Here is a 22990-nt window from a genome sequence, read left to right on the forward strand (position 1 = left end):
GGTAAGAGCCAATAATTACATGTTTAACTTTCCTTCAGTAGCTATTATTTGTTGTTTCCTCCCCTGACTGCGTCATGATACTAGAAACCACATATATTTCCTTAAAAGGAAAGCTCTTCCCTCCGTAAAGAGGGATGAGGACTTTCATAGCAAGGAAAGAAATGCACAACTACAGAGACACTATGGATACATCAGTTCACACCACAAACAGATTGAGACAGAAGTTGAGAAACTCTGGCTCCCTGACAGAGATGTCAAGCAATAAAATAAAGTCTGAAAACATGAAGGGGAAATATTAACACCGCGGTGCTTTAATGTTTATCTTTAGTGTATTCACCCTGATTCACTTTGTCATGTTAAATGTCTGTAAAACCTGTATGCTTCAAGCGCTTTAGCAACGTATGTAAGTTCTGATTGTGATTTGTTTGGAGATGCAAGGTTTCATATCAAAATGATATGAATAAATGAAAGAATGAATGAGCTAGGTTCAATGCAAATTGGAAACATTCTCATCCATGCTGACTTTTTTTTAGTTTACAGCTGAAAATAACTGAAAAAAAACCCAAAAACAAGAGCCACCTCTGAAACACGTTGTTTTATAGTGAACTAGTTAACATACTGTTAATGCTCATTCATTCTTATACAGATAAGATTTCATAGTTACCTTAATCTCTCATAACTTCTGCTGATGTTAACCATCATAAATATAAAAGCCTTTCGATAAAAATACAATCACTTATGCTGAAGGAATCACAAAAAGCTGCCACTGCAATGAGAAATTAACCAGGCCAGTTATCTTCATCATTGGTAAGACGTAAGCAAAAATGTATTAATGTAATGTAAGAGTTGGTGGATGTGTGTTTTACAGGGAAGGGGACTTCTGTGGGGAATTATCATTTCTTTTTCCCACCTCCACAGGGAGGTCAGAGGTCATGGTCAGACACTGTAAAAAGCAGCACCCATGGGTCTGATAGGGAGTCTTGCTCAAGGACACTTTAGCAGGGTGGATGTGCTTGCTGTCAAGGCGGCCGTCCTTCAACAAGACAGCTATGCAGATGGAGTTGTTGGAGCAACAAATCTTACATGTTGAGTGAATAAACAGCAACAACACAAAACCCCAAACAGATACAGAAACCATTAAAGTAACAGTTTGGCATTAAATAATAACAACCACAACAAACAGTAACAACAAATTACACAGTAACCAGAACAAATTCACAAACCAACCATCACTACAGGATATGATAAATCAAAACTCAAGGAATGAAAATTATAACTGCTCCTGATTTAAGAACGTGAGGCATTAGTGAACAACTGCAAAATCAGTCAGAAGAAGTATAAATACGCTATTATGATAATGTTCTGTCAGTTATGTTGGTCAGGTGAACCTGAGAATGTAGAAATGCACTCCTTTGTACTTGAAGTGAGAACATGATAGACATACTGGAAAGACTTCAACGGACCACACAGGAGGTTTAGCATGTTTTAGCCCCATTAACTAAATCACACACACTTAACACGACTGCTTATTGTTTTCCAAAGCATGTTGCATTTTCTTAATGTCTTTTTTCTACCTTTCAGGCAACAACTAGTAAGTAACTAGTGACAACTTGTTTTTCACACTGCAAGGAATGGGGAAAAAATGGCTGCCTCTAAGGTAGTAAAAACGCATTAACAAACATCAGTATGCCCTTGAAAACTGTTCAAAGAAACATAAAGCATATGTGATTTTCACCAGAAGAGCTAAATCTCTAGTATAGTCCTTTAAGTGTACTGCACTACACAGTACAAGCCCATTAGAAGTGCAAGTAAAATCTTGCAAAGTAATCAAACCTCTGAAAATGATATTCAAGTTATATCGTTCCTCCACATCATCATGTGCATTATAACATAATATACAGGACATATAATGTATTATATCTAGTCATGTTTTCATAGTGCTAATGATGCCTTATAATGCCTTATGAGCTTCACTTCAAGGAGGTGTAATCTTCAGGTCCAGTAAATGTTGTTATAAATACATGTCAATAGTAAGGAAGACAGAAATGTTTCACAGTTAACATTCATTGGTAAGAGACTAATGTAGCTATTGCACTGCAAATTCAAATCAATATTCATGTCAAATGTTTTGGTTTTATCTCTACCACACACTTCCTCATTCTTTTCTGATACATTCCTTGGTCCCTTCTACTGAGTCCCCAAAATGTTGTAAATGCCCCTCGTTAACCTCCCACTTTTGCCACCATTTCCAATGTACAGCATCACTGCTCAGTACAGGTTTTCACAGAAAAAGGCCCAGTAACATCTTAGCTCCGTGCTCCTATTGTTTTTGTTGGGTTGGATGATCATCAAGTCTATCTGATCCCAGACCAGCTGTGGAGATAGGAGGTCCAGCCTGAGCCCCGGGACCCGGACCCCTCTTCCTCACCTGCACAAAGGAGATCAAAGAACACCTGGTTAGAAATTATGGACAGACATACATACAGACAGTATATCCTGTATCACTTAAAAAAATAAAAACAAGAGTTTTGTGCGGGAATAGAACAAGAGGTGCATGTGTAAAATCATGATTAACAGATCATTTATTGGGAATTTGGGTCTGCATGCTCTCAGATGCTGTGTGTGTGTGTGTGTGCACTGCTGTGTTGTGCATGTGTAATACAGTATAATGTACTTGTGGCTGTGTGGTCAATAAAGCAAATTGTTTTTACTCACAAATACATACACACACTTTTATCTACAATATATTAGAGTAGAACCAATATCACTAAAACAATATTAGTGTTACAAAACCAGAGTTCATAAGCAGCTTGGTCAGTGATAGCATACTTTTAACCAGTATTGACATATTTTGTGTCAATACACTGCCCAGGCTCTGTGGTGAGAAGCAAATCAGCAGGTTTCAATTTTACAAAATCTGGTCACCTAGTACATACCTTGTGCAATGGCAGCCAGTTTGCCTTTCTCTTCTGGACTGAGCTGCAGCATTGTGTGAATGACCGGCAGAAGTGCCTGCCTCTCGCTGCCAGATTGCAGGAAGATGAACTGCAGTAGGACATTCTTCAGATACTCCAGGTTGGCCACGCTCTTCTCCCTCTCCTGGTTTCGCTCCAGACGCCGCACTTCACTCTTCAACAACTATCAGGTAGAACATATCAGCAACTTTGAATAACAAAACCCTAAGCTTTGGCAAAGGCCCTGCATTTCACATTGATAGCTTCCCAAAATCTGCATACCAACCTACACACCAATCTCTGACTAGTGTGGACACAATATATGTGTGTGTGTGTGTGTGTGTGTGTATATATATATATATATATGTAAGCAACAGACTAGTCTAATGTCTGGCAAGGTGGAGGCCAACAATGCCATGACAAGAACAACTGATCATTTTATAAAGAGGAAACAAGGTCAGTTCAAGGTCAAGTTACCCTTTGTTTTTCAAACACTGGGATAGAAAAAGACAATGTTTTCTTTGTATATTTTTTATGGCATACAATTCAAAACAGAAATAATGGTCTGACTTCAAACCTATCTTCAGACATATCTGTCAATACCTGGTTGAATATGGCACACCTTAGTACCTTAGTACAGTGTTAAGTTATTATTGTTTATTATTAGATTATAAAATTAGCAGTTATTTGTCATAAAAAAATTTGGACCGATAAACAAATTGTTTTTGTTGGGTTTTAGAGCAGAATCTGACGGGCGGCAATTAATTTTGGTCAGCGCTACTTCCTGTAACCTGACACCTTACGTCACACAAAACAAGTATGGCGGCGCCCTCTGCAGCGCTGTAGTGTGCTGGGAGAGAAGCGTTAAAACGAGTGTTATGATAACGATTTCTGAACGTATGCTATCGTACATCTGGTCAAATAGGTGTGGGAAGATTAAAGCAATTTATTATCGTGAAAATGGGTTTAGAGCGTCTGCTGTGCGGGGCACTGGAGTGTTACTCCAGACACTTTCGAGGCGTTAATATTCAGCAAAAAGTCTTAGTCTTTCAAAAAGCGTCGATGTGTAACGTTACACGGACTTCACCGAACATGTCCAACATGGTTAACCGGGTTACATGTGTAGCACGTCTGTGCAGCAGGATATTCGTCCACACAAGCCGCCTCGGTGCCGCTCACAGACAGCTGGCTGCCCGCCGCAGCCTCTGCACCTCCGCCCAGCCCTCCAGAGATGTCATCCTGTTCGAGCACGACAGAACCCGCTTCTTCCGGCTCCTCTCTGTCTTCTGCGGCGGCCAATTTCTCTTCTGGACATACCTGGCCCACTTCGCTTACACTGGGCTCAGAGACACAGGGGGCGCTACAGAGAAAGGGAAAGCCAAGGCGTCCACCACCACCGGGCTGGCTGGGATGTGGAGTTTTGAGATGAACCTGGGGTCAAACACCTGGAGGTACGGCTTCACGCTGGGATGCCTGGCAATAGGAGCAGGGATGGTCGGGCTCGGCGTTATGTTTTGCCGGCGCTCTGTCAGCCAGGTGGTTTTACACCAAGGTGGGAGGATGGTGACAGTTTCCACACAGTCACCTTTGGGACCAGGCCGAGGCCGGAGAATCACAGTCCCGCTGTCCCAGGTAGCCTGTCATGCTCACAGACAGGAGTCCCCCTCATTCATCCCCCTCAGGGTCAAAGGTCACAAGTTCTACTTTCTTCTGGACACAGAGGGGACCGTGAACAACGCTAGGCTGTTTGATGTCACTGTTGGGGCTTACCGGCCAGTTTAAGTTGTGGTTATTGCACCTTTGCCAAAACTGTGTTGGACACCAAACACCAATGGACCACTGATCCACAGATGTGATTTTAGATGGCTGCCAAACAAATATGTCAGTTTCTGTTTGATTGTCTCTCTAATTAAATACAATCTATGAGATCAAACATAGACTCATTTAGGTTAATTTATGCCTAGTATCGCACATGGCATACCCACGCTGTTGACACTGTCAGAATGAAATACTTTTAGAGAGGGGGTTTAAAATCTATTCATGAAATACATTTGAAAGTATTTAATATTTAAAATCCTTTAGAATAAACAATGGGTTATTTTAAATTTTATTATACAAATAACAAGAGATAGTTTTAATTAATTTGATGTGAAATTAAACATCTTTGCGCTTTCTGCATGTATGTGTGTGTGTGTACGTACAGTGATCTGCTCCATGAGAACAGCATTGGTGGCCTCGGTTTCATGCAGGAGGCTGTTCATATGCTCCATACTGCGGGTGGCTATGCTCAGCTTTTGACTTAGCTCTTCTTTAGTCGGCTCCACCGTCCACACAAATGGCTCTAGAGACCAAACCAAAGACACACGCAAGTTAAAGATCATGGTATGAGAAAGTCATGGGCATTGAAGCTGATTTGCCTCGGTTTGAGCCTAAAGTAATCATGTCTTATTTATTACATAGCATGAATGACCACATTTCACTTTCAGAAATGCAGTAGGTTGTTTTTAAAAAACATCTGTGGTTTTCTTGCAGCTATAAAAATAGATAAAATAATACATTAATAACAATCCCTCCAGTCTACAGTGAAGTCCATTCTTGACCCAAAACAAAGACAACAGGGTGAGTAGCCAACTATTGTTTTTGATTGCCATGTTTAGGTCAGAGTTTGAATATGCAACTTGTCAGACAGGTGAAGTACTGTACATGGTGTTTTTATAAACTGAATAACTGGTACAAGGTGCACCTCTTCTTTCAAACACACCTTGTTTGGGGTCTGGGGACGTGAGAAGCTGCTCCAGAGAGGGCAGGGGTGTAAGAGCAGGAGAAAGGCTCTCTGTCTCAGTGGTCTCCATGCCCTCAGCGTCCTCCCTGGCCATAGACTGGAGGTCGCTGAGGGCCATTAGTCCCAGTCCTGCCTGGTTCTGATCTGTGCTTCTGCGCTGGGGGTCTGAGGACAGGGGCTTGCGGCTGGACTGCACGGACACTGAACCTGAAAGAGTGTAAAGGTTGTTTTTTTAGCACATGAATACAAGCATATTAAAAAGCAGAGAATGAGGTTGAACAACAGAAAAGTCAATTTCAAAATAAAATTATATTCAGTTAAGGGTGGGTTGCATAAACTAGGATTAACTTTAAAACTGGATAAAATCACTGGTTATCTTACAATTAAAGTCAAGCCTTAAACCTAGTTTTTAAGTTAAAAGGATGTACTTAAATCATTCTTTAAATTTTAGTTTAGTTCTCTTTGAACTGAGATTAGTGTCAACCCTGTTGAATGTATTTTCAATTTACTGTAAATCTGATTTTTTTCATTTCACACCACATCATATTTAAGTTTCAACTATGACCAATCCTATTCTCCATTGTTGTGGAAAGCCACCATTATTTATTGCCATTAAATAAACTATTTATTGTTTCTGTTAAGTTCAACACAAAAGAATTTGTTAATTTTTTTGTTTCTTTACTTAATTTAACACAAAGTTGTGAGTCAGTGTCCTACTTTATTGTGACATGAGGGGGCACCAGACACACTCTGGTGTTAACCAGTTTAGCTGGCATAAACAATGGCAACAAGTGTGAAGAGAAGGGCGAGAGGGAAGGGTGGAGGCGATTGAGAGAGTGGGTGGACAAAAGAGAAGATTATGATTAATGGACCTGAAACTGAACCAAAAGACCAGACACTAACCCAATTCCCTCACCTTCCCACCTCCAGGCTGGTACTCTACCTCTGCTCCCCCGGGCAGCTGAGTGAGAAGAGCAAGACACTCATGTCCTGCTACATGCATATATCAGGTTTTTTGTGTGTAAATACATTGACCAGATTTTGTAGTCTGATCAGAGTTCAGGATAACTAACAATTAGACTTACTTTTCCTGATGGCTCGAGGCCAGTATAAAAGCCTAGTTAAGATGTGCACAGATCTTTTTTTTTTGTTTTAAAGATTATTTTCGGGCTTTTTGCCTTTATTAGATAGGGACAGCTGAAGAGAGACAGGAAAGAGGGGAGAGAGAGAGAAGGGATGACATGCAGCAAAGGGCCCAGGCTGGAACTGAACCCAGGCCACTGCTGTAAGGACTCAGCCTTAGTATATGGTGTGCATGTTCTATCAGGTGAGCTACTAAGGGCGCCCCGGATGTGCACAGATTTAATCAATCAAATCTGTTAAAGGCTCAACACTCAGGAGGACATATTCATTATAAATCTAGCTGTAAAAATGGCCATCAATTCATAGTAGAATGAAATCCTGGACATAATAGGAACCACAGATAAACACTGAGCACAGTCTCTGCAGAGACATGACAACAATCAGCTACAAAGAGAACAGCAGAGGAAACTGTTGTTACCACCAGTTTCTAACTTCCAAAAATGTTTTTGGAATTAATATTTGTAGTTTGCGTTTAATTGTTTAGATTAATGAGTAAATGGGACAAAACATGACAATGTACATAGATGAGTTTTACTGTTTGTTACAGTTGATTCATAAAAAATATATATGAGGCCAGTAAAAATTGTCTAGGGGCCAGCAGTGACTCACCTGCCCAATTGGGCCAGTAAAACACATCGATGTTGAACCCTTCTGCATTTGAACTGCCATTAAATCCAAATATAGAGGTAAAAAGGCTCAAACATGACTTTCAGTAAAGGCTAATATTGGCCCTGTATATTGGGCGAATCTTGGCGTGCATGTGCGAGCCGCTAATGATGAGTCTCTCCAGATGCCACCGTGAGCTGTTTGCCACACCGAGAGGCGGGAACAGAGCTGAGGAGCCTGGCCAACACCTGGCCATAAAGAAGTGACAGAGAAGAAACACACACACACACACACACACACACACAGAGACACCTTCCTTTCCTAGTCATTACTATGTGTGTATTTGCTATTTGACTCCAGAGGGCAGCTGTGTGGGAGGTGATGAATGAGCTTCCAGTGCTGCTCTACGGATAAATACACCAACACCCCATCTTCCTCTGCTCTCTCCAATCATTCCTCTCATAGAAAACCAGAGTAAACAAGATAGAACACTTCAACACTTGATGCTTTGATGGATCCCTTTATATGATACCATTCATGCACCCCTTGAACTTACTGCTGTCTATTTGAGCATGATTCTTCATTTTAATGGATCAAGTTCGTAATTTTGTAATGTTTGCTTCCATGCTTACTGTTCTGGCTCTGCAGGATGAAGAGTTGCTCCTCGACGCGGGTCAGCTGGCCCTGCAGGGTCTCCACAGTGGCCCGGTGGTCGTCCTGCAGCTTCCTCAGCTGCTCCCTGTAGGTCTGGCGCTGGGCCTCGACCTGGGAAGACAGGTCAGCCTGAGCCTGGGACAGATCTGACCGCAGAGCCACATTCTCTGACTGCACTGACATCAGCCTAGAGGTGGAGACAGAGTGAGGGGAAATTAAAGGAAGAATTTAGAGACTGCTCATTTAGTAGAGAATCAGTAGGGATGGCCTATGACAGGAAAGTGAAAAGTCCAATCAGGACCTGGAAAATAGTTTCTCTATTATATATAATAAAGAAAATAGTTAAAATAAATAATAGAGGCAAATATGGGGTGTGAGAGAACATACAATATATTAACATGGTAGTATGGAAAATTCTATACAAGACAGGGCCCAACCAGCTCACCTCTCACGGAGCTCGGCCTCCTTGCTAACAGTTTCCTGGAGGATTTTGTTGTGTCTCTCCAGCAGAGTGTCGTGTTCAGTCTGGAGCTGCAGCAGCTCTGCTGTGTTGCTCTGGAGGCTCTGCTGGCTCTCTGCCAGCCTGGACCTCAGCTGCTCTATCTGAGAGGACAACTGCTCCCTGCCAGGTGCACCACATATTCATTAGATTCATATATCATTCTTACAGTGTTGACACATACTACTAATTAGTGTTCACTTTAGGTCCGTTGCCTTTGTAGCTGTGATTTTATCCACCCTTCAGATATAGCTTAGTGAAAGACCAAGCTGTTATCAGACCTGATCCCAGCATTGATATTGCAAATGGCCTTTGCTTGCTACACAATATGAAATAGTTATAAAAGTAATTATTTGTTTGTTTTTGTTAAGAAATATCTACAAATGCAGGGTTTTTAGTATAGTTTTAAAATATTTCTTACCATATCTAAACACTACTAGCTATTAAGTCAACCTGTATTAAGGTACTTGCCTTGCTGTGTATCTGTCTGCTTGTTTTGATGTTTTTTCTGCCCCCTCGAGGCCAAAAACTGATTAATGCAGCTTTAAGGGTGTTTGAGGGTATTCACGTCCATACTGGGTGGCCAGTGAAGGATTACTAGTCCTTTTTATACACTGTCTCCTCAATTTCAAACAATGACAGGGTTATAATTTCCCCACTGTTCACCCAATATGGATGTGAACATCCTCAAATTAAAGCTGAGATTCAGCATGTTAACCTCAGTCACTCCTACTCCTACTTCAAATGTGCTGGAGTACAGAGCCATCACAACAAAAAAAGTGTCACTGTCCACAGTAGGTTACAACAGGATTCAATTCACCGTTACCCTTACTGATTGCCTCCCTGCATCTTCCTTTGTCATGCATATTTTTCATACAGGTGTTGTCCTTACCTCTCAAATTTGCTAGAGTCTCCTTCACCCTGGGCAGTCGTCTTGCTCTTCTGCTGTTTGAGCACATTGTGCACTCGCACCTTGTAACTCTCAAACTCGCCTGCCGTTGCCATAAGCTCAGCCTGGAATCAACACAAAGATAAAGCAGAGCTATACAGTAAATAACACAGCACACATTTACTGTGGATTCTATCAGCCACTCGAAAGAGGAAATAAAACTGCACAGGTGAGAAGATTTGTAGTCGTCATTTCTGTTGGACAGTTAATGAAGAATACTAGAGTTTTACCTCATTTTGATAGTCACGGTCTTCATTTTACTCAGCCTCAGACCCAAGGACTTATATATTTTTTGACTGGTAGAGAAAACAACTGTAGAGACATCATTTGACTGTGTCCAGTTGGTAAAAGACTTGTATGTAGCCATTGTAATTTTTTCACCAATGAATAAAATCAATAGAAATGTATGGCAAATTATAACACGAAAACACTGTGCGTCTGTCTCTCTAATGCTTGTGTGAAAAGGCATATATTACTGCTTGTGTGAGGTCTCTAATAAGACTGAAGAACCAGCTGAGCTTCCTTTACTCTTTTACAGACCTACATTTCTCATCTTTCCCACCATATTCCCCACATAGTGATCTTCATGCACTACCCCCTTGCTAATAACAGGTGGTTTAAGCCATCTAGCAGAGCTGCACTCTTACATTCACGTGCTGATCATCTATATAAATATCTGACACAGTAATGTTGAGTCGCTATTAAAAATGGAACGAGAGAGGACAGGATGGAGACCTAAGCAAGGTGAAAAACTGCAAAGGCAGGATAACAAGAGTGCTGACTGAAGAATACAGATAGTAAAAGAAAAGGGGTGCAAGAGGAATAGAAGAACGGGGAACAGACAGTAAATTACACAACTCCTACATACAATACACTGTCATTGATAGAAATGGGGTGGACAAAATATTATAAACACCTCTCAGTGAAACACAATGCAGTTCAACATCACGGCAAACTACGGCTTCCAAAATGACCATAAAGTTGCAGTGACAGTAGAAATATCATAACACCAGCACCCTAAGCATTTTTTTCTTACTAATCTTGGATGTTAACGAGTAGTGAAGAGGATAGTTGAACCAAATTCTGAAAACTGTGTAAGTTAATTACAGCTATTTACCTGAAATAGGTACAGTAGTCGGTGGGCAGTGATATTCCACGTTTGTTTATTGTTTTATAATATACAACTCCTACTATCTAAAGACAAACAATATGAGCAGTGTGACCCCATGCTCTACAGCCAAAAATCACATCACACCAGTGCAGAAACAAGCAGTTGATTAATTGATTAGTCATTTGACAGAAAATCAACTGACAAAACAAATTTTGATGATCGACTGTTTAAGTCATTCATCAAGCAGAAATGCAAAACATTTGCTGGTTTCAGCTTCTCAAATAGGAAAACCTTTCTCTCTTTTAAATCACTATAAATTAAATGCCATTTTTAACTGTTGGTCAAAGCATACAAGCAATTCAAAGTTGTCACCTCGGGCACTTGGAACTTGATACAGGCATTTTTCACTTTTCATTTCATTTTTTTGAGATTGTAAAGATTAAATGATTAATCAAAAATAATTGAGAGATTAATAATGAAAATAGTCACGAGTTGCAGCCCCATATAACACTGCTCTCTCTAAGTACTGAGCATGAACTGGTGCAACCTTCAATTAAAATCATTAAAGTTGAAAGTGTCTCCTATAGTTGCAGCATCTAAAACACTCCTGCTGATGTGCTCTTGAGCAATGCACTTTACTCATTCTGGTGAAGCTGTTCAGTGGTGAATGTGTGTATACTGTATGTACTCTACAGGTGTGTGTATGGAAGGTCATGTCGAACCTGAACAAAAGATTAAAACAAGAAATTAAAAATTGAATGTGTGCGTGTATACCTTAGCAGTGTCTCTCTCCTGCTGCAGGCTGTTGATGTGTTGCTGCAGGGAGCTGCTGGTTCTTTGTTGCTGTTCCAACGCAGACCTCAGCTGCTCCTGCAGACGATGGCGCTCGGCCGTCAGCTCGCACAACTCGATCTCAACGCACAGACACACACACACATGTGACTTGTGTAGGACTGAAATGTTGATTTGTACAACTATATATTTTATCAAAAGGGATCGCTGAGAGTTTTGCTGAAAAGTGCTGGCTGTGTTACCTTGGAGCTTTCTAGCTGCTGTTGGTTAGCCTCCAGCTCTCCTTTCAGAGAGGCCTGCAGCATCATGAGGGAGCTTTCCTGCATGTATGCACGCACGCACACAAAAACACAGTGAAAATTAAATGCATATATCCATATACACAAACATGGCAACACACACAAATGATTAACTATTCCCAACATCTTCGAGGCCTTCCCCACAATCATGCCCACACATGGTTGCATAACACTATTTACATTCATCAGGCAGCAATGTTACCCACAGTAATAGGAAATCCTGTGGGACATACTTGCAAACACACACACACACACACACACACACACACACACACACACACACACAAAAACAGACCTGTTTCTTGGCATCGGCCAAGTCTTTTTTGGTCTTCACCAGCAGCTGTTTCATCTTGGAGGTCTTCTCCTCCCCCTGGTCCAGCTGGGACTTCAAAGCCTCTGGAGACACAAATGCATGCACATACACACACACACACACACACACACACACACACACACACACACACACACACAGACAAATAAAATGGTTAATGTGAAATACATAGTGTAGACCTATTATTTAAGGACATTTTTTCAGTATTTTGCCCTCATTACACAGCTTGACAGAATAGAGCAACAGGAAACAAGACGAGAGACAGAAGAATGAAGAGAGCCCTGTAGTTACTTGGGAGATGATGAATCATTAGGGCTCTGCAGGAATAAGAAACTAGGCTGAAGCCAATCCCAGCTGACATTGTAGAAATTGTAGAAGTGTTAATCTATGCGTGAAAGAGTGAGTGTAAATGCGAACGTCTCATACATACCAATTTCCTGTTTGAGTGTGTCCTCCTTCTGGGTCAGTGTGTTTATCTGGGCCTTTAACTCCTCAGCACACTCATCTCTATCTAAGAGTTTGGCGTTGAGTTCTTTCACCAAGCGTTCGTAGTCGGCCATCTCCATGTCCAGCAGAGAGCTCTGCTGCGCCTCCTAAAGGCAGAGCCAATTTGCTGCATCATTACAGGGAACAAAGCTAAAACCTCATCTCCCCGTCAGTAAGGTCATTTATCTCAAACTTTTAGGAGGGAAAAAGATGTGGTTTAGAATTAAAGCTCATTTTCAACAACTGACTTTATCTCGTCAACATTTAATTGACCGTTTAATGCTGTATACAATATGTTATTAGAATTTTTAACACTTTAAAAATACAGGGCCAAACCAAGTTTAAAATTAGCTGTTAACAATGACAATACAATTGTAACATGTTTTTCAAGAGATTTCTTCATCTGTGATTGTGTGTGTGTGACTGGGGAGAACGTCGCAAGGCTTAAGGGGACTGTAGTAGTTCTCACAGGAATTTAGGACCTGACCTTTAAAAGCCCTAAATTCTTGAAACATTAAATAATTACAGTTCTAGACACATAAGTGAATCTTTTCTTATGAGGTAAACTTTAAGCAAGGTGATTTTTTATGCATATTTGACCCTTATCTCTCTTAATTCAAGGTTTATATATTTTTGCTGTACAACTAAATATACTTCATCAGTATACATATATCTTTCACATTACATTACATTTATTTAGCAAAGCAACTTAAAATAAGTGCATTCAACCATGTGGCTAAAGCCCCAAAATTGCAAGAATCATGCAAGTACATAAACTTAATCAAATATGCTGAACTGCTACATTTAGAAACAAAAAGAGATTAATTTGTAATTTTATTTAAAATCACTACTCTTCAATAACAAACTTTCTCAGATCTTTGCCAAAAAATGGCACCCAATGTATCATTATTTGTTTGTTCAGTATCACCGTGTTGGCTGTACTAACAATGTGGACACATAACAAAGTCAGACCTGCGGGCAGCTTCTCTGTACACTGCTGTACTATGTAGGTCTCCACTAATGGAATAGAAACAGCAGCTCCTGTGCTGTGGGCTACAATTGCTCTCTTTCTCTCTAAGAGGTGCTGCTGTAGCTGCAGGCCGCCATCACCAGTCCAGTCGCTTGACTAGACTGGCCCTCAGAGACACTAGTGTCTGAGAGGCTGTGTGTGTGTGTGTGTGTGTGTATACCTTGCGTAGCTGCTCCAGCTCCTGGGCAGTCTGCTGAGACTGCTGCTGCTGCTTGCGGAGCTGGGCTGTCAGCTCCTCTACCTCCTTCATGGCAGATGACAAGTCCTGGAGAAGCAAGCAAACACACATACACAAGCACACAAAGGGGTTTTCAATATGTATATACTGTATATTTCATATTACTAAATCAACCTTCAAAAACTTTCAGCAGTTTGAGTCTTAAGAGTGGTTTAGACAGATGTGAGGATACTTAAATTATTTGTAAAAGACCTTGACCTTGAATCAGGATTGTCTAAAGTTTCACCCACTGCATGTGGTTTTATTATAAGATCAGCTAAAACACAAAACAGGGAGCAGAGGCTGGCATTAATATTAGTACACAACAGTAATACAGAGTATCCATCTCTCCTTATTTCTACCTTGATCTTCTGTTCTTTCATAGCTCTCTCAGCCAGCAGGTCTCTGTCCAGACTGGCTGACTGTCTTTGCAGCTCCTGGTTTTGGGCTTCCAGCTGCCTCACTGTGCTCCTTGTGGTCTCCATACTGGCCAGCAGGTCCTCCTTCTCACTGCTCAGTGTCTCCTTCTGTAAAAGCATAAACAAAGCATTCATGTTACTATGCCTGTCAGGTGATAAACTTACATCTTCAAGATGGCAACTTCTCAGGAACGAGGGGTTTACCAATAGAGAGAATGCGAATTTTTTGATAATTTGTATTTAGCTAGGTATTACTGATTACTTTACGAGTTAAGAATATTCTGTGAAAAGAAGTGGGATTTCACACTGAGAGAGTGCCATTTTACTCATTTCAGATGCTGAAAATGCACAAGTAGGCAAATGCACCAAATGTGAACACTTGTGAAACATTTGAAAGTCGTTCATGCAAAACTGACAGCGGCAGGCTCTGAGGGCTTTCTCTGCAAGGAACACTGAACCAGCAGCAGCAGCTACCTCCCATCATCTGTCAGCCAAACACTAAAACTATGATTGGTAAACAGAGATGTCCAGACATACTCTGAGGACCCTCCCACCCGCCGAGAGCTATGAGTGTTGCACTAGCACACAGCAGATGGAAGCTATACTCCGCTCCATTTACCTGCTTGTTGTTCTCTCATTGGAAAGAAACAGTTATGAGCTTGGGGAGTATATATAAACAAAATTTCTCCCTAGCTCACCCAATCACATCTGATGGGCTATTTGTAGGTGCCGGGCTGTCAAGCATAGCATGGGTAAAGTCTCGCTGGCTAAAATGACACTGTAAATCAGATGGAAACTGAGTTATGCAAGAAGTATTGGAGAGATGCATTGCCGGACAAAGTGGCACTGCTTAGATTTACTGTAGGGTGAGAGCAGTTTGTGTGTTCGTTAGTGGTAATGTGTGGGTGTGTGTGATTGAGTGTGTATCTGTGTTACCTGTGTGACAGCACTGCTGAGTCGTTTGGTCAGCTCAGCAATCTGTCTCTCTGCCTCCTCCACCTTCTCTCTCTCCTTATCCAGTTGCTCTGTCTGCCTGTCGTAATCTATCTGCAGGTTCTACACACACACACACACACACACACACACAGACACATCCACACACACATAGATTCATTCATTACAGGAAGCTGGTTGAACAGCTCAGTGAAGGTAAACAAACACTATGCATCTCAAATATCAGCTGCATTTACATTTGAGAATGGGACAAAACTCTCATTAGACACAACAGAGTGGTTTCTCCTCTAATGGAGACACAGTCGTAAAGCACAGTGCAGTCTGGGGGCTGTTTACGGAGACCTCTGGGAGCGACAGCACGCAAAAAGTCTGCTTCAAAGTGAGCATGCTTTCATTTGCCAATTAGCAACATTTTAGGAATGCATACAATTAATCAAACGTTTAATGATCAAAACTGTCAGTTTCATTTTGGGTTAAGTTATGTTGCGCTTCTCTTAAAAAATCGAATCATTTAAGCTGTCCATGAGATGGAGTGACATTTGATACACCTGGTCACCAACGGTTCTGCCATTTTCAATCAGTCATGGAGGGAAAATAGAATGAGGCACAGTGTAAATATTGCCTTGTGTTGTCTATATTCTTACATGTCAAACACTAAGCAATATTGATTACATTCCATATTTATTGGTGCTATATTATGGAATCTACCATAAAGATTATCAATTAGCTTTTCAGTTCATCACTTGGTACATCAATTGAAATTACTCACAGTAAAATATGCATCCCTACTACACATTATATTAAATAACAAGGTGAGCTGATTCACGGCTTACTACACAATAGTGCAGTGATAATAAGTAATTATCACTGGTTAATAATAAAATAAAGTGATTTCTTTTTTTCTTAAGTATGTTTTGACTAAAGTATAGTCCTTTGTTGCTGCCACAGAGGAGAAAACAGCAACACAAAATCCAAATGCCCTCTCTTGTGTGTAAATATCGTGCGTAAATATCATGTAATACATGTAATGTAGTATTTTTTTATTTTTTTTACACAGGTCAATATGATTAAATCATATATCTCATACTGTATGGAGAAATGCATGGATGTAAAACTGACTGTGTTAAAGCAGCCTTTACTCATTTTAGTACACTTAACCATAAACCATCCACACTGTAAAAGAACTGTTTGACATAAAAGTTCTTAATGAACTACATCCTTTTATGATCACAGCTCTGTGACCACTGAGCTGTCGTTCCACAGTTGGAAAAACTAAAATGATGCATGGCCATCAAACTAAAAACTGTCACCTGACAGCAGCTATTTGCAACAATGTCTTTGTGGAAGTAATTTTTAGTTGATGCTTCAGTAAAATTTACGTGTATGAAGTCCTGAGAAGCAAGTGAGAAAACAAAAATTCTGGTCATCCATTTTCTAATTCTGATCTAAATAGTTTTCTCTCTTGTGTTTATGACTTAAGAGCAGGTGAAAAAAAGGTTTTGCCAGGATAATCTTTCTAAGCTCCTTAAATTTTCATCTGTGAAAACAGGTGAAAAAATAAGATTTGTGGCCAAAATGAGTATTACAACAACAAACATTTAGAAAAATGTTCCTGACAAAAAAACCTGCCAAAACCTTTTTCCCCCCACCTGTTTCACAGATGAAAAAACACATTTTTTCTTCTATCCCACACAGACTCCTCCTACCTTGTAGCCTTCAGCACCATGGATGATATCTTTCATAGAGCTGCTCACTTTCACTCTGTCTGCTTTCAGTGATTCTACTTCCTCTTTGAGGGTTGCAACCTGGAAAAAAAATCAAATAAATTCTATTCAGCTGCGTACAAATCACAAATCTGTGCATTGAGGAGAAAATGTATCTATAATGTATATCTATCTAGTGTCCTGAACATGAAACACTGCTTTCTGATACTATACACTTCATAAAGAGTAGAGTCTGAAAGCTTTTGGATATTAGAATTTCTTTCACAATTTCTGCCAATTACAACTGAGTTTTATAGTTTATTTCCCTGTTACCTGCTGATTGTTTAACCACTGTAACATGTTAATTCCTGTGTTTTTACTTTGTCATATTCATGTTGTTAAATAAAGGATAGCAAACAAAAATTTAACAGTTTAGAAATGTCATGCTTCACTCTACCTCTTTCTTACTGATATCCAGCTCCTTCTTTGCTTTGATGGCAAATGCCTTCATTTTGCTCATCTTCTCATCCTTTTCTTTGTGTTCTTTCTCCAGGAGAGCTGAGGGGAGCAGCAGTTACAAGGTCTGAACTTATAATCTATAATTTATTACCGGCTCCAAAGAGCAGGCAAACTAGATGGATTTTCGAAGGATGATATATTTAATAAAATAACTTGAAGTTTGAAATATTAGTTTATTTTACTCATTACCATGGACGTGTCACCTCCATACCTATTTTATTTGTGCTCTCACTGGTGGCATTTTCCTCAGAGGAAGCAGACCGGGCAGCAGACTCCTGAAAGAGTGACAGAGGAAAGTTGGAAAGAAAAAAAAAAAAAACACACACTCCAATTACACGTCATTCACCAATGTTTTTTAATGGAAGCATTGTTTCTTGGTTGCATTCCAGGTGGCGTGGATAAGCCTAACCCTACTCCAACTGACAGAAAATAACTGCAATATTTCTAGAGCTGCAAGAAACATCTAATTTATCCATTAGTTAATCTACAGATTGTTTTGGCAATAAATCAAGTCAGCAGTTTAGTCTATAAATGTAAAAAATAATGCCAAATACCTGCCTAAAAGCAAAGCTTCACCTTTATTAACCTGTAACCTGAAAATGTTAGGTATTTTACTTGCTAAATGACTAATGTGCAAGTTTGGAACATTTCTGATTTAGGCAATTCCAAATAGTGGTATCAGAAAAGGCAGAAATGCACCTGATCGATTGTTGTGGCTGCATGACCATGGCTGATTAGGCAGTTAAAGCAAAGTACGGTAAATCACAATTAATTATTTTGAATATTTAGTAGTGATTATAATCAGGACAACCTTAACTGCCAAATTCACATTTCTTGTGGACTAACATTATTCTAAGAAGAACCTGACACATCAGGAGCTCCACTCACCTGGAGAGAAGCCATCTCGCTCCTCAACTGAGATATGAGTGAATCCTTCTCTGTCAGCTGGTCTTTGAGCTCTTTTCTCTCTTTCTCCACATTCTCCATCTCTCTCTCCATTTCCCCTTTCTCCGTGTCTTCTTTCTCTTGAGTCATGAGAGAAATGTGAGCCAGCAGTTTCTTGTTCTCCTCATTAACCTTCTCATTGACTGATTTCATGTCCTCCAGGTCTTTCTGCAGGTCTTCGGTATCCTTCACCACCTCCTCCAGGTTGTTTCTCAACATGTTCTTCTCCTTTTCCAGGTCTGTGATACGAGCCTGGAGCTCCCTTTGCACCTCGTCTAATGTTATTACCCCTTGAGCCTCCTCAAGACTACTCCTCAACAGGCTCCTCTCCTTTTCCAGCTCATCTATGCATGCTCGGAGCTCCTCAACTTCTTCGGTGGAGTTTCTGAGTACTTCAGACTGATTTTCCTCCAGAGCTCTAATGGTGGCACGGGCCTGCTCTGCGTCCTCTGCCAATGAATTCAACTTCACCTCTAGGTGATTCTTTTCAGATGTCTCCTGCTCTAGCTGAGCCTCCAGGGCTGCTAGCTTGAAGCCCAAAAGCTCCTTTGTTTCCTGGGCTTTGGAAGATGCCTCTTCCAATTTCTGATGGAGGTCAGCCTTTTCAGTGGAGAGGTCTTTGATAGTCAGCTCTAAAGCAGAAACTGTCTCCAGCCTTCTTTCCACCTCCTCTTTCAGGCTCTCCTCTATCTTTTCCCTCCCCTCTTTTAGATGTTGCACTTCATCCTCCTTCTCTTTCTCCTCCAGTTGCCTCTCAATTTCTTTTGCTCTCTCATTGTTCAGCATTTGCATTTCCTCTTCTCTGTGCTGAAGCTGGGATTGTATTTTGTTTCGCTCTTCAGTCAGCATGTTGACCATCTCTTTCAGGTCTAGAATCACGTTTTCCTTCATCTGCAGTTGGGAGAGGATCTCCTCGTTCTGCCTGGTCAGTTCCTCCACAGATTGCTTCAGCTCACAGGCTAAAGTTGTTTGTTCCTCTATAGAGGACTGGAGTTTCTGGTCCTCACCTTCAAGCTTCAGCTTCAGGTCTTCAACATTCTTCATCACAGTGTTTTTCTCCTCTGTAACCTCTCTCACCCTCTCCAGCAGTTCATCCCTCTCGTGGCTAAGTTCTTCGATCTTGTCTTGGAGTTCCCGTACAGTATTGGCCCCTTGCTCCTTCATGGCTTTGTACTGAAGAACAAAATCTTTTGTCTTCTCACCCAGTTCAGTCTCCACACCTTGCAGTATGTCTCTCATGTGTTGACACTCAGCCAGGGCAGAGTGTCTCTCTCTTGTCAAAGCCTCACACTGGGCCCTCAGCTCCTCTGGATTCAAGGGGTCCCCAGGACTAATTGCTGACTCTTTGAATTCACTTAGGAGAGAGCCATCTTCATCTTTGTGTGTGACACTTGGTTGCTGGAACTCTCGTTGGATTTCTTGTTGGTCAGGGTCCAGGGTTATGGCTGGGTCATTGGGAGCACTTTCCCGGTTCATCTGCAATTCATTGATTTTGAACTCCAGCTCTTCTCTCTCCATCTGGAAGTCCTCCTTGGCCCTCTCCAGCTCTGCCTCAAGCTCACCCTTAACATTACTGAGCAGGGTGAGCTCATCCTGTAACATGGTGTTCTGTGCTTGAAGTTCTTCCAAGGCAGCTCTCAGTCTTCCAGTCTCTGTCTCCTCTCCATCAACATGGCCGGAGTCAACCTGACTGCAGCCAGACAGCTCCAGCATTTTGGCGATCCCCGAACCACGGGCAGGTTCCTCATCTTCCTCTTGCACATCCTGCAGGTAGCTGTCTGGAAAGATAAGGGTAATGTTAGCTGAAAAATGTATTTCCATCTAATCAATGATGTAAAAGGCGGTGACAGCCTAAATCATAGCTCGCAATAAGTTAGGTATCCTCTAACATGGCTTTAAGTTGACTGTACAATACATTACAATTTCTAGATTGAAAAAACATTCAATTGATGAATCGGTAATAAAAATAACCCTTAGTTGCAGCCCAAATTCAGCTTGGGCCACAAAAAGGCTTGGTCCAGCTCTGCTTTCTGCTGTTGAACTGGGTTAGCTTCATGTTTACAGGCAAAAAAAAAAAAGGTTGTGCATACACAGTATTATTGCTTGGACAGGTGAAATCACCTACAGGAAAGAGGACAGATCTAGCTCCTGTTCTGACCTCTGACCTGTCTTTAAATGAAGTGCTGTCATACCTTTGAGAGCGAGCTGCTCGGTCAGCTCCTCATGGAGCAACAGAAGACGCTCCCTCTCCATTTCACAGTCCTCCTCCAGAGCTCTCATTTCCTCCTCGTGCTGCAGACTCTTCTGAGCCAGCTCCTCCCTCAGGTTTTCCACCTCCTGCTGGGCCTCTGTCAACTTCCTTTGGTGGCTCTCCTGCACCTCAGCAATCTCCTGCAATTTTCGCTCTTGGATCACTTCCAGTTCAGCTCGAAGGTTTTCCAGCTGAGCTTCTAAGCGACGGCTGACTTCTTCAGCGCTCTCTTTTGCACTGGAATGTTCAGCCAGGTGCTCCCTCTCTCTTTCACTCTCCCTCTCCCTGTCACTCTCTTCTCTCTCTTTCAGTAATTTCTGGAAATAAGACACTTCTTCTTGGTGTTTGTTGTTGGATTCCTCAATGCTGCTCTCTAGGGTCTTGATCTTCCTTTGGTGATCTTTTATTGCATGGTCAAGCTCTCCTTGCAGGACAGCTAGATCATCCTGCACAAAATAACAGTTATTTAGATGCGTTATGACAATCTGCTTTCATAATAAACATACATGCATCAATGAATGGAATTTACAATTTATAGAAATACACCGAAATGTTGTAGTGTATTCAGACAAACCCTGTAGAATTCAGTGAAATTGGCTTATAAACCAGTGTTACACATCATACAGTATTTGTGTTGTATTTCACCTTGGCTTGCTGCTTAGTCCTCTCTAGATCTTTACGAGATAGTGTAAGACTTTGCTGAGTTTCTGCCTTCTCCAGTAGTAAGGCATCCATCCTCTCAGTCAGCTCCTATTACACAAACACCCACTTGATTTGCATGACGCAGTATAAAAATGAAGTACAGCATGTTAACAGAGGAATATTTATAGCAGACACATGATGAAATGCTGCCCTACAAACAAACCTGTATCAGTGTGGAGTCCCCTGAACTGCTGTTATTGTTTCTGGATTGCTGTTTGAGGGATTCAACTTCTTTTTCCAAATCTGAAAAGGGAAATAATGTCACATGCTTGTACACTATTGGCCCACAGAGCCAAAGAGTCAAACACAAACACAAGCTTTTATAGCATTTATAGCTACCTGCACACCTGCCCTTCATCTTCTGCATGGCAGCCATCTGCTTCTTGGCAAACTTGATAAGGTCATCTTTGGACAGTGTGTCCAGCTGAAAATAAAATATAAAGAAAAGAGAGGAACATGAATTTAAACAAATACATATCTAACCATGAATCATGTTTATACAAATTTGGACACATATTACAGATTACGATAGCCTCTTTGAGCAATAATGTGCAGTACCTTTGACTTGGCTGCACCTGCTGGTGATGGAGCAGCAGACTCTGCTCCGTTACCACCAGGGTCCTGTTTCAGCGAAAGGAAAAATAATACATGACAAAGCTAACTAGGTGCAGATTGTAACAAACCCATTGAAAAGCTCTGTCAGGCATGCCATATTTCTTGTTTTGTTTTTGACTGCTTGACTTCAGACTTGCCCGATAAAAGACCAGTCTCACAGTCAGCAGCACAGTATTTCCTTTGAAAAATATGAAGTTTAAAGTTACTCTGCTTGTCTGCAAAAATAAATTGTTGATAGAGAATGTTTTAAAACATGTTATGTTTTATTATTAGCCACTTTTCAATTCGGCATATATAGACCAAGTATAAGTACTTTAAAAAAGGTTCGTGTTTCCCAGTGTTAACATCTACACAAATACATGGGATGGCGGAGGCGAGCAGTGTCAACCTATTCGGAAAGCTGACTTATAAAATACGGTTAGCAATTAAACAATTCACAATTAAACGTAAGTAGCTTAGCATCGATATAACAAACGACAGAGCATCATATTATTAGATAACTTGAAGTTCTATACACGTATTACTAAGTTGTGGCAGACTGGCTAAAGCTAATTTCGCTATACACATTTACCTCCATCTTAGTCGAAGTTAGCTACTTCTCAGTGGACTGACAAACACAGAGAGATAACCGGTAAGTCGAACGGACAGAATAAAGCGATATCTGAAATAATTTTCCGTTTTCTTTCGATTTAATACGAAAACATCCCCTTTGTTTTGGTTTTGAGTTAACTGGCTAAAGCAACGACTTGTTTCCGCAAACGTCAACCAAGTGACGTCAATATAATTTACGTCACACATTAAACAGGATAGAGCGATCATGGATGATCCAAAATCAACATGCAGTTTTTGGCCCGTTTTCTTTGACAGTTTTTTGCACATTGTACCCTTATGAATTGTACACAACCAGTATGAATTTACTGTACATTATTTATTTATTTTTTTAAATGTGGAAATGAAAAATACTGATAATAAAATTAACTGACACCCTTTGGACACCTGGTGGTCCCTAGGAACCAACTAACAAGCAGT

The 22990-nt window shown here is 40.9% G+C and overlaps 2 protein-coding genes across 2 annotated transcripts; one reads left to right on the forward strand and one right to left on the reverse strand.

Annotated features, from left to right (window-relative positions):
• Nucleotides 1-288: 288 nt before the first annotated feature.
• On the reverse strand, nucleotides 289-22751 carry LOC122885054 (GRIP and coiled-coil domain-containing protein 2). Its single transcript, XM_044215671.1, has 24 exons — nucleotides 22533-22751; nucleotides 21905-21967; nucleotides 21686-21770; nucleotides 21510-21589; nucleotides 21290-21394; nucleotides 20586-21090; nucleotides 18337-20171; nucleotides 17660-17723; nucleotides 17387-17487; nucleotides 16933-17031; nucleotides 15209-15328; nucleotides 14216-14380; nucleotides 13797-13901; nucleotides 12551-12713; nucleotides 12085-12185; nucleotides 11733-11810; nucleotides 11473-11610; nucleotides 9531-9652; nucleotides 8585-8761; nucleotides 8118-8326; nucleotides 5716-5943; nucleotides 5156-5295; nucleotides 2937-3138; nucleotides 289-2428 (listed from the first exon to the last, which is right to left on the reverse strand). Exons 1-24 carry the CDS (start codon nucleotides 22536-22538, stop codon nucleotides 2355-2357), a joined length of 4965 nt encoding a protein of 1654 aa, XP_044071606.1. The 5' UTR covers nucleotides 22539-22751; the 3' UTR covers nucleotides 289-2354.
• Nucleotides 3207-4891, forward strand: tmem223 (transmembrane protein 223). Its single transcript, XM_044215683.1, has one exon. The coding sequence runs from the start codon at nucleotides 3915-3917 to the stop codon at nucleotides 4734-4736; it is 822 nt and encodes a 273-aa protein (XP_044071618.1). The 5' UTR covers nucleotides 3207-3914; the 3' UTR covers nucleotides 4737-4891.
• Nucleotides 22752-22990: the final 239 nt, after the last annotated feature.

This window comes from Siniperca chuatsi, linkage group LG12, assembly GCF_020085105.1.
Source record: "Siniperca chuatsi isolate FFG_IHB_CAS linkage group LG12, ASM2008510v1, whole genome shotgun sequence".
Lineage (NCBI taxonomy): Eukaryota > Metazoa > Chordata > Actinopteri > Centrarchiformes > Sinipercidae > Siniperca > Siniperca chuatsi.

Coding starts and splice junctions, on each gene's coding strand:
- tmem223 (XM_044215683.1), top strand. CDS start 3,915: ATGGGTTTAGAGCGTCTGCTGTGCGGGGCACTGGAGTGTTACTCCAGA.
- LOC122885054 (XM_044215671.1), bottom strand. Junction 12,714..13,796: donor AGCTGGAGCAGCTACGCAAG/GTATACACACAC, acceptor CTCTGCCTTTAG/GAGGCGCAGCAGAGCTCTCT. Junction 2,429..2,936: donor ACTGGCTGCCATTGCACAAG/GTATGTACTAGG, acceptor TCCTTTGTGCAG/GTGAGGAAGAGGGGTCCGGG.